We start from the raw sequence: 12,473 nt of genomic DNA, 5'->3' as shown, positions 1-12,473 counted from the left end.
CAATAGCTGTTAGTATTTTTTCCAAAGGCCTGTGTAGTCCTCCAATCATAGGAAAATACAGTTTTTGACAGTCTTCTGTGTATAGCAGTAAGTGTATTTTACATTCGGATGATAAAACCTTTGTTGCTCAAATACAAAGTGATAAACTTTGTGTGTAACTTTCAATTACGTTTCTGTTCATGTGAAATCTGTACACAGTTTCAGATTGGGCCTAATTAGCACAATTTTGGGAGGAGGCTTTTCTAGTCTCTTTTCTTCTCCATCTCCTCCTCCTTCCAGTGCTCTCCAATAGCAATAGGATTTCCTAGGAATATAGAAGCAATCAATGGAGCATCAGATCATAGTACAGTTATATAAAGAATAATATCGCTCTACCTATTCTCACAGTCGGCTTGAGGAAGTCTGAAGCTCATATACCTACTTCACCGAGGTTATGGGTAGCAGATACAAGGATTCCAGCTCACAGATGATTGTAATTGTGGTTATGCCTGTAATTTTGCACCTAATGCAACACACATCCCCAACCTACAAAAAACTATAACCCCCACACCTAGACACTCAAACACAATCCTCTTCCAGGCTGGTCCCAATATCTCCATTTCATCTTCAAGCTTTCCTGTGCAATCTCAGCAGGGAAGAATATATCTTTTTAGCAAAGGCTGAAATTCTCATATAAATTCATGATGCAGGGACCTGGGATTAAAAAAAAAAAAATATTAAAATTATCTATGATCTAGAAAAAACTGAGGGGCTTCTGAAATCACAATAATGTAAACTTTTTAAGCAAGGAAATGAATAAACCTCTTTCCAGTTGTTGTGCCCCACATGTGTTTGCTTTTACGGAAATGATCAACAGGGCAGATTTTCAAAACTGTCAATGGTTCTGTAAAAATAGAAATAGTCTTAATAGTGTGCTAGGATATTGCTGCTAACAAGCCTTTTCTGTAAGTAATGGCTGAAGCATGAGCATTAGACAAAAGTCAGCCTCATTAAGATGATCTATGTTCCATTCCCTCCAGTGTAGAATAAGATTAGGGGGCTGCTTCATCACAGGGCAGCTAGTATTGTAAAGCTGCTGCTTTAAAGTTGCTTGTCATACCAGTTCAGCACTTATAATAGGGGTTAAGAAGCTTAACCTTTGATTAAAAATAAATTATTGACTTTTTAAAAAACTAGCAATGTCTATCTTATAGAAAATTGATTTGTTTTGATTTTTAAAAAAATACTTAATTTATAATTAATTTATTTACTTTTGGTTTGGGTTCCTGATGTTACATTGCTGCAGTCTTGTTTGGGATGCTGAACCTCAGTCTTCCTTTTTGCAATGGTAGCACTGGACCTGAAAACCCGATGCTGTTTGCATTTGTGAAAACTACAGTTACGTTCCAGTACTCTGCCTTTCTTTTTCTTGAAATACACTGGAAGCGGGGCTGACATTTAGAAATTCCAGTGCTTCTGGTGTACAAAAATACTTTTGTAAACTATGCAAAGGATTTACTGATTCTTCGGTCTAGAATCAGTGTGGTTAGACGTATTTATTAAAGCTTGGTGTATGTTTGTGGGCAGGATATGCAGGCAGGAAATGTCACCGTAATGTGGCAATTCAGCATTGCTGGCTTGGTTACACTGCTGCACTGGGGTTGTTCTGCCCAATAACTTTTACCCTCAGGCATATACATGCCTCAGACACACATGCCATTTTCCAATGCATTCATCCCTCTCTTCATTGAAACTGTTTGTCTCTTCAAGATGTATAACTTTGCTCACCACCTCAAGATACGTAACTGTTGCCTGAGTTGATTTCTTATTTTGCCCCTTGACCTTATGGTTCTGTGAAAAGTCTATGTTGCTGCTTGTCCTTCTTGTCTTACCCACTTACTGGCTGTAGTAGACAAAATCTGTTTCTTCTCTGCTCTACCACCTTCTCCATTAATTGTTGCTCATAGGATTTTTCACCCCTCATTCTTCATTGAGTTTTTTCAGAGCCAGGAGCTTCCTTATTTCCCTTCTCCTACCCAATGCAACTTCATTTCATCCCAGCAATATTAGTTCGATGTGAAAGGTTTCTGCAGCTGTTCTTTTTTCTCTTTGTCCATTAAATTATTTCTTCCAGATGCTACACAAATCATATTGTGGGTCTAAGTGCCCCCATGCTGTTTTTTAATACAACTCTGATTTATAGTTTCTGGTTTCTTACCATTAATCTATTTCTTGTGGTGCTGGTCAATTGGATGTAGCTCTTACCTTACCTGCTATCATTTCTCTGTGTTTCTGAGACACCTTGCTTTTTCTCTGGCTGTCACCTCCATCGATTTTTCTCCTTTGGTTCTCACTTCTTCAAAATCCTAAATGACACTGACCTTCTCTTCTACCCTCTGGATGTCTAATTTGCACGCAGTACTTGTATGTACTTTGTACCCTTTGATAGAGCAGAAAACAATTTGTGACGGGAAACGTGGCATGAGAAACAAGACAAGTAACAGGAGACATAACACCATCTACCCATATAAATATTCAATTCTTACAGAAGCCTTTCTCCTTGCCCTTAGAATTAGGTAGGGGAAGAACACAGAAATATGGTGAAATGCAGATTTTGAGGAAATGAAAAGATGTGGGATTTCTTTCATATTACTTTGCAAAATAATTCACAACCTGAGTAACCTTCTTGGGGCAACTTTGCAAGGCTAACTGAGGAAGTGGGTGAGATGTGTGATTATGAGTTGTTTAATGAAACATCTTCTTCTGTCTTCAGTTTTACGGGAACCCTATACAGTCCGTGTGGAGGACCAGAAAGCCATGAGAGGCAATGTAGCAGTGTTCAAGTGCATTATCCCCTCCTCTGTGGAGGCATACATCACTGTTGTCTCATGGGAGAAAGACACAGTCTCGCTTGTCTCAGGTAGGCTGTTATGGCTTTCTTTTCCAATTGGCAATGGCAGCTATGATTCCTGGGTCCCACCCCCACCCCCACCCCCCACCCCCCCAAATGCCTGATGTTTACTTTAAGTCAGTTATAGCTGAATGGTATGTCATCCTTCTAGTAACGTATTTCATGTTAGCATTGCTGCATCCTTATGACTATATGTGACATGAAGGTTTTAGACAGCCCTGCTTTTTCTAGCATGCTTGAGGGGAAAATAACATGGTTTTTGTTTTATACCAGACATAAAACCAGCCTCCTGGTGCTGTGGCAATGGATTCACATTTTAACTTTGATAAGGAACTCTTACGTACCAAAGAAATTGTCATAATGTGTCATAAAGTGTGTGTTGGCTTGTAATTGTTTTTCAGCAGTAATGTTAAGTATGGATTAGAAATCCTGAGTCTAAACTTGTTCGATTATGTTTAGATGAAGGGGTTGGAGCTAGAGGATCTTTATGGTCCTGTTCGTCGCAAACCATTCTATGATTTTATAACACTGGAGGATTAGGCACATGGTAAACTGTGCTGTAAGCCAAACATACTGAAGTGAAACAATCTATTCTAAAACAGTTATATGCGTTAATACTGACAAAGTGAGGAAATGTGAGGCATTGTTCAGGAAGTGCAGAGAATTCAAGCAAAGAATATCCAACATTGTAAAGCATAGTACATATCTAAGTTTTATATTACATGCAGCGCAGCTGTTACACATACAAATGATTTATGCATGCAGAAATTTGAAATATATTGTTCCAGGGTAATGCAGAATGGAAAAAAGTAGCTTGAGTTAAATGTAGCTGCAGAGTATGTTTAAGAATGTGTTTGTGTTAATGGTTCTACAATTTGTAGAAATGCTTTTGTGCTTCTTAGTATATCAATAATTTCTTTCCTGAAAAATGTGGCATTGATGGAAATGTCTGTTTTTATATGACTCATAGATTTTATTTCTCTGTGTTTTATTGATTCCTTACGTAAGGGGTTTTTTTCCATCTTTTTATTATTTTTTTTTTAAATCTATTTCAAGTAGCTTTCTAAGGATTTAGTAGATATTTAAGTACCATCTAATTCATGATCAGTTGTCCTGTACTACTGGTGCACTGTTTAAGCTTGGTAAATTCACTTCCTTTTTATACTTTGATATGGCATATTATTTTTGTCATTGAGCAACTGAAACTGAGTATGTTTCCATGAAGAGGTCTGTAATACCTGAGTTGTAGAACTCAACAACACTTCAGCCATTATAGTCAGGACGGTGTTGTATTTAAATACACAAATACGCTTTCCATTGACCTCTTTATAATGATGCAGAACTATGCTTAAATTATCTAATGCAATAGTGCATGGATGTGTTTACTTTTCTTCATCTTAAAGTAGGCTACTACATGATGCATGTATGTCTGTATGTGTGAGTATTGGCTGGAGGAAAAGAATGTGTATACCCGCATGGTCAACTGTCTTATTTTTTTTAATAAGTTTATTCATTCTGTATTATAAGAAAACATGGCTATTTTCTCTGTCAACATGAATTGCATCCTCTCAATCTGATTTTTTTGACTTGAGCATTAGTACTTAGTAGCTGTGTGGTATCTTTGAGTGGCTCAATGCTGCCCTTCACCCTGGAATCAGGAATAGGGCACACAGGTCTCTAAACCTTATTTTAGGGAAGAAAGTGTGGCATTTCTACAGACCATCATGGCTGCTATTTTAAGGTAGTTTCATTCTCGTTAGTCTATATTGATTTTAACCCCAAACGTTTTTTGGAAAAATGCGTTTAATAACATTTAACTATATGGACCTGAATTTATTTTTTTTTTCCTTTAGTGCAACTTTTGACTGTGGTTTACTAGGCTAAATCATTAAAAATCTATTGCAAATTTCAACACTTACAACCCAGTTTCTAATTATCTGGTAATCCCTTAATTCAACAGTTAGAAATCTACATGGAAGTAAAATATAATTCATTAAAACTGATACTATTACAAATATCAGTTTATTGCATTTGATGGCATCACAGAAAAGACTTCGTTTCAGAGACAGAATCCCAAGTTAGATTACAGGTCAATGCTATCTGTCATGCAACGGCAAAAGTAAGGCAGGAAAACATTGCTCCAGTTTAACCACAGTGATTGCAAGATTTGTTTGTTCACCATTTATACTCTTTAACTGCAGCTTAATAGTGAGAGCATTTAAAAACCAGAACCCACACGTGTTTCATAAAACAATTGCCTTGAGTTTTACCCATAATCAATTTTGCAATAATGTGCCCATGAACTCAAATGGTAGATATTGATCAAGCCTGTCCTCTTAGAATGCCAGTGCCGATGAATAGGTTGCAAGACATAACACAGCTATTGAGCTGTTTTCCACTAATGATCAATATTCTGAGGAAATGCATACGCTTGCTTATACAGCCACAGCTAGCATGGGATTTTTTCTGTGTACGAGTCCAGATTCATTGGTATGCTTTTTATCTCACCATTTAATATTGGAAAACATGGAGTTCTGATTTGTTTTGTTCTAGTTTATTAATATAACCAATTTATTGGCTACAGACTAACATCAGCAAAACTGAGAGCCATCTTGAAGTGAAACTTCTACTGTGAAAGAGCAAGAATATAAAAAGATATACACTCACAGAGCGATGATTATCATGGTTTGAGGTGGACAAGGCTTTTGTGGGAAAACTAGATAGTGTTTATTTGGAAAGAAAGAAAAGAGGAGAAGGAAAGGGGGAAGAGAGAGAGGAGAAGGATGAGAAGAACACTTTCACTGACATGATATATCTGTTTTAAATAGAAGATACAAGTAGGCCAAGAAACTTACACTACAGGTGGGAATCAGAGACCCCCTATGACAGGAAGCAGGGCAGCTTTTCAGTGAGGAAGCTCTTAATGCAAGTGGTCCAACAGAGAAGCTTTTTTGTTGTTTTTGTTGGTTTTTTTTCCTGAAAGGCTTAAACACCAATGCAATACTTCCAAGTACAATTCAGAGTAAATATGTCATGTACCTGTCTATCTATATCTCATCCTGACTACTAGGATAGTGAGAACTGTAGATGAACCAGAATCCTTTATTTCAGCTGCTGCTTACTGATATATATATTCTCTTTTTATGTAAACGTAACATTTTAAAGAAAAAAGTGAAGTGTTTTTACTTTCATAATGTAAAAAAACCCCAAAACTAGCTTTCTAGAAAGTGTTTGAGGTGTTCCTTGCTTAAGATGGTGAGATTTGTTTGCTTCTGTAACAGTGTATTATCCTGGACATATCTGCTTTTGTCTGTATGCTTAGCTCTTGGAGAGCACAGTGATGTCCGTAGTAATCAAAGCATGTAATAAATGTAGCTGGGTAAAAGCATCTTCTGTTTCCTGGCTGCAATTTTGTCATGCCTCCAGCTTATTGTAAAGTAATTGGGAGCTGAAACATACTAAGACATATTGCTAGAGCATTACCAAGGAGTGTCCAGATGGGTCAGATGCCCTGTTCAATAAAGGGGAAGGTGCTGTGTTTGGAGCCAGAAATACTGACTTCATAGAAGTTTCCATGTGCAAGGACAGTTGTGAACTGAAAAGGTGTGCATGTGCTTGCCTTTCAGGGGAACAGCTAAATAATTGACAATTTGCTCCTACACATTGTCTTTCAATGTAACAGCAAATCTGAGGCCAAAAAGCTTTTTCAGGGTGTCCTCTAGGGGCCAAGGTAGCAGGAAAAACCTTTTTAAAGGAAGGCAAAACCAGTTACTTGAATGAATCTATTCTGAGGAAAAATACAAAACCCCAACTTCCAGCAACAAATACACAGAAATCTTTTCATACTGGAAAGATCCATCTTGAATAACAGTTGTTAGATGAGGTATTCAGGCACCTCCACTGGATACAGCTGTGTTACAAACTCTCATGATAGACAAGGACAGACCTCTGCAGTTGTCAATCTGCTACAAATACATAAAGTATATCTTATTTGCCCACCTGTGTCTTCTAGTAAAAGCAATCAGACTTTCCAGTGTTGTGTGTCTTGCCTAAGAAACTCTGAGATGCTGGCAAAAAAGAAGGACCGGTGGTAACTGTGAGAAGTCTTAAGGGATTCGTAAAGCGCAAGTCAATGCTGTACCAAGCTCTGCAGCTATAACTTCAGAATGTCTCTTCTGAAGATCCTTCTTTTCTGAGGCATGGTATACTGCCAGTTGACTTGAAATTGAGTCTGAAATTTTCTGGAATTATATTAAGTAGCGTAATGATGTGCAGTTTTCTCTTGTATCAGTAACCAGCTCTTATGCATTTACATTAGATGATGCTAAACATAAAAGCTTAAATGATCCTAGAATGTTGTATTACTGGTAGCTGCATACATCTTGCTCAAAGGTCAAGTTTCCTCCTTACTGCTTTCCTTCACAAACCATTCCCAAAGAAAGAGACTGTTGGAATCAGCTTTGTGTTGACCTTCTAACCATTGAAAACAGCCTAGGCCCTGCAGAACCAGAGTGCAGCAAAGTGTGTTTTTGCAAAAACAGCCATAAACCCAAGGAACAGTAGTATACAAAAGTGGCACAGTACAGGCTGTGCCTCTGCTCCTGCTGAGCATCTGCGAGGCAGACGGGAGACTAGTGCTTGGCTCGTAGTATTTCTTCTTCACATGCAGAACAGCGAAGCTGGGCTAGAAAGGGAGGTAAAGACAAAGTAACTGCTGATTCTGCTCTGTCTAGGTGAAAGCAAAGAGCAACTCGAATCTGTTGATGTGTTAATTAGTCCCGGAGAGAGCAAAGGATGGGTGTGGTTATAGGGGAAGGAGGGCAGAAAGGGATTATTAAAAATAAAGGTCAGTATAAGGGATCAGCAAAGAGACAGAAAGGAGGAAAATGAAGAGTAGATGGAAACAAAGAGAAGGGCTGAAAATTAAATTTGGTCTGTCACTATGTACTGTACTTCTGTAATGAATGCCTCCTATCCTGATGCTGGTAACTACGAGGGTTTTCGATTTTTTTTATTGTGTGTCTGATAGCTTAGTGCCAAGAGCAGGATCGTGAATAGGTTCATGCCCTGACCTTTCTGAATTCCCATTTTCCTGTCTAATGGCATACCATGCGAGAATTTGTCTGGTTTATACATAAAGTGTGACTGCTTAAAAAAGGTAGAAAGGGAGGGAGACGGATAATAACGACTGTGCATGATGGCATATTTAAATCTGCACTGAAAGAATAGCTGCTTTGAGGGAAAGGTGTGTAAGCATGGATGGAATGCGGTTCCCTGAAGGGCTGTGATTGACATGCAGATGACAGCCGATGAGCCTTCCAGCCAGCATACTTTCCATCAGCCAGAAATTAGACACACTGGACCACAGCTTGAGAAGTGTCACTGATGTACAATGACCTACATTTGATGTAATGAATTGCATTATTTATTTACACACAGTTCCTCAAGTCTTGCCTTTAAAAGGCTCAGGGGCTCTTGGATCTCTTACTGCACAAAGGGCTTTTCAGAACTGCTGTGGTTGACTGTAAGCAGTCAATGTTTGCCAGTAGTTATCACGTGGTGGCATCTAAAATACAGCACTGCAGTTTTTGTTTGTGCTGGGGTTTGGAGATTACAGCAGTGGTTCAGTTTACACAGAGCAATCGCTGTTTTTGCAGCCATGAGTACATAGGTGGGGGTGGGGGGAATAGAGCTCTCTTTATGGAGAGTGGTCCTGTGGGCAGAGTCCTGTGTTCAGAATTAGATTATTGCTGATGATCACAGGGATTAAGTCCAGCCATTTGATTGAGGCTGTGTCTAGTAGAGAAGAGCTATGATCTTTCTTGTTCTGGTTTGATGTCAGGGCTTAATCATAGTTGCTAACCAGCAAGCATTCAGCAGGCTCTTAACCTATGCCACTGAATACTCTGGATGCAAGATTTTCTCCACCTCCAGGTGGAGTGGGATGAAAAGTACAATTTTTTTTTTATGCTTAAATATTAGTGACATATATAAGATAAAATTATGAATGTTAACTACCTTCTACCAGAAACATGTGAGATTTAATTCCACTATTGAAAGTCGTGATGGGACACACAAAGTAAAGCAGTGAAACCCCTACATCTGCTAAACTTCCTTGGTGCCCTGGGAAGGTAAATGTGGGTAGTGTTCAGCAATGTTCAGGTCAGGCTGTAGGTTTGCTGTTACAGTAATGTGTTCTCTAAGTTTCTTGAAGACATTTAAAGTGCACTTGCCCATCTCTAAAGACAATATATTGCTTCCTCACTTTCTCTTTCAGCACGGTTATTTTCCTAAGGGACCTGGGAAAGTCATTTACTACATTATTTAAGGAATGTCTAGTTATCTGCATTTTTCTTGAGAGCGCTGCTCTTGTAAGAGGAGAGTGTCTTAGAATCCTAGAAAGTGGAGGTGGTAAAAACTTAATGCTTCCTGCTTATGCAAACATTTTTCACACTCTCCTTTGACTCGTAAACTAAAACTCCATCTGAGCAAGGCAACGTACTTAGAACTGCTCATTGGAGGACCTTTCCTCTGGCTACCCAGCAGCCTTATGCTCTGTTTGCTCTCTGTTCTGTTACACTAGAGTATTTTGATCAGGTCAATCATTCTAAAATTTTGGCTGTGGGATCGGTAGGATTGGATGCAGGGATTTCAACAGATTTGCGGGAGGCAGGTGTTTAGAATGACTTGAAAGGATGAAGATGGAAAGCATCTGATCTACATGTCAAAGAATCACATTTTGATAGCACAGAAGAGAGTGAGTGATACAATTGTAGGCAAAGGAGTCGTTTCTGATCATTTAAGCAGCGCAGGGAAGCATGAACGTGCAATGGAGGTGTTAATATTAGAGACACACTTGTTTTCCTGCAGAGGGAACTTACAGATTTTCCTCAGCATGACTGGACATTTTGGCTGATCTGAGGGCATAGAACATTGATGGCTGTGAGGGACGGAGGAGAGAAATGTATTTGACTGGGGTGTCTTGGTGCTTAAAGTGCAGAAAGCCAAAATTTGCTCTGTCTCACTACATGAAGCAATTTTAATACTAACAGGGTTCACAAATAGTAGCAGTGGTTCTGGCATTTCAGTAATGAAGTGTGTCTAGGAGACAAGGGTTTGGTAATTTTTTCTTCCCTCTGTTGCTGTTCTGTTTTGGACAGCCCTCCATTTCCATCAGCTGAAGGGATCCTTTCCCTTTACTCACTTTAAAACCAAACAAAGAAAACCCCAATAACTCCCCAATCCTTTTTTTTATCTTTCTTTTTTTTTATTCCCTCAACACTTTAATTTTTTTTTTCTTTCTACTTACACAGTTAAAATGTGTGGAAAAACCCTTCAGAACTGCTTCTTGCACTCATGAATTAAGAGAGGGACAGAGGTTGTAACTCTACTTTCTGTGTTAAAGCTTCAGATATTTGGATTTTCTTCTAATTTTTTTTAATATATGCCTTCCTCTGTCTTTTTCTCTCTGTATCTATGAGTGCATGTATAAAGAAACATGTATGCAAATATATATACACACACATACATATACATCGTCAGCTATCATGTTTCTCTACGTACATATACATTGGCAGCTATCACGTCTCTCTGTGGACTTGAGGGTCTGTTGGACCATGCATAATGTTATCCAACCTGATGCCCTAACTGTTCTGTTTTACCACCTTGTTATTGATGTTGCCAGTCATGAAGAGGTTTCTTTCGGCATGGCTGAATTCAGTGGCACAGTTAGTCTTTCACTGGAAATATGTGTCACATTATTTTCGTTCCAGATGTACTTGAAATTTTTTTCATTTTCCTGGGGTGAATCCCATTTTGTCATCTGGACAGCTTTTTCTAGTCCCCTCAGTTCCTGTAATATTATTTCTCTGTGGGGTTTGTAAAAGAGTCAGGTAAATATGTCCTGGATTTTAATTAACTTGATGTTTACCAGATATTTATTAAAGGTGAAATAAGCAGGCTGACTGCTAACCTTCATAGGTGGTTTTTCTATTTGGTCCTTGCTCTTTGTTTTATAATTCTTTGGACAGTTTCTGGTTCATGTACTTTTTCTAGAATTGAAAATTTGAACCAATATATTTAATGCTTTGGTTTAATATGCAGGATCTTTGGGGATCGGATTTGTAGATAGCAAGGCTTAGTGCTACCAGATTTGATATCAAAGGACTAGGAGCAGGAACAGACTTTGGTGAATCAGTGTGCTGATTTTAAGTCTGATTCTATTTATTTGCATTTTTACTTTTTGAAATAGTGATTGTAGTATTGTTTTCTTCCTTATAAATCTGCTTTGCTAGTGGCTTGTAATCTTGTCACCTTTCTGAATGTCAGTGGATAAGTAGATGACCACGTTAAGCACTGTATGCTTGAGGTTTCCCATCAAATCTCTGCCTAACCTGAGAAAACAACCAATGAGCTCTGACAGTTTTGATATGAGGGGATGAAATTTATGCATGAGATTAATTTTAATGAGTGTGTGCTTTATTACCCAGAATGCTTTATACCATACAGCTTTTGCCTTTGTACATGGTTTAGCTGTACTGTGAGAGGAGTAGAATGTCAAAACTGCCACCAGCTGTGATTTTTTTTTTTTGTTATTTTTAATACATCAAGAAGTTACCTACAGGTGACATCTGAATGAAACATAAACAGAATTTTCCAGTGTTGTTTGTTGTACCAGGTAACTGATTTCAGTTAAAACATCATTGTGGAGTACAGTGCTATTAAGTAGCTAAACCTGCAAATTTTTTGGGCTGTGGATGGCCATACAGATGCTCATTTGGTTTGTCTTCCCTATCAACAGTCCAGTTTTAACAGAAAGGCTCATTAGAAGAATGACTTATTGGAAAGAATTGGAAGTACCTACCTGGTAGAGCTTTGTTTCACTTGCTGTGACATCAGTGTCATGTCTTGGTTGATTCACCTGGGTTGCTAAACTGTAAAGGCATATTTTAATAGCATATATGTTTTCTCTCTGGAGGAAGGTTGCAACTAGGGCCAGGTGATCTTTCAGTTAGAATCAAGTGAATTTTGAAAGCCTGTGATCTGACGTATGAGCTTAAACTGTGTAACTGCACAGGGGCAGACACTGTCCTTTTGCAGAAGGGTGGCAGATGCAGAGGCTAAATTTCTTGTGTTGTAAGTAGTTGCTGTACCAAAATGCCTTTGGTTTTGCTAGCAAACTTAAGAGCTAGTGAATTTCTTCTAAGAGTAAGAGTACAGAAGAAGAAAAATTAAAGGCTTTAGATGTTCTCTCCCACCATCAAAATTACATTATAATTGCAATTATACATATTTTTCACAACAGGAGTAGCCTACCAGTTTGTTGTTTCATGTTTGCTTGGTTTGAAATAAGCTCTGTATGTTTTTACCATGCACTTGAACACTGTTGGTGTTGAATGAGTAGAAATGTTTACTGCAGGCCACAGAGACCGACATGATGCCATGCTTTCAGCTGGCGAAGGATTGTGATCCACACAGACCTGTCAACAAAAGCAGGTCAGCAGGATTGAACAAGAAAAAAAAAAAATCGATAAATCTTTGAATTAATCATGCAGCTGCCAGAGAGAATTATGGGTGCATGCAA

The 12,473-nt window shown here is 38.4% G+C and overlaps 1 protein-coding gene across 3 annotated transcripts in view; it reads left to right on the top strand.

Annotated features, from left to right (window-relative positions):
• DSCAM (DS cell adhesion molecule) overlaps nt 1-12,473 on the top strand; it is a 470,648-nt gene that overhangs the window by 75,286 nt on the left and 382,889 nt on the right. For all 3 annotated transcript variants that reach the window (XM_055702437.1, XM_055702438.1, XM_055702439.1), the window contains exon 3: nt 2,753-2,899. In XM_055702437.1, the coding sequence (XP_055558412.1) occupies nt 2,753-2,899 (147 nt within the window). The remainder of the gene's footprint in view (nt 1-2,752; nt 2,900-12,473) is intronic.

Source organism: Falco cherrug, chromosome 2 (genome assembly GCF_023634085.1).
Source record: "Falco cherrug isolate bFalChe1 chromosome 2, bFalChe1.pri, whole genome shotgun sequence".
NCBI classification, from domain to species: domain Eukaryota; kingdom Metazoa; phylum Chordata; class Aves; order Falconiformes; family Falconidae; genus Falco; species Falco cherrug.
The sequence above is the reverse complement of the archived record's forward strand: the minus strand, read 5'-3'. Positions and strand labels throughout refer to the sequence as shown.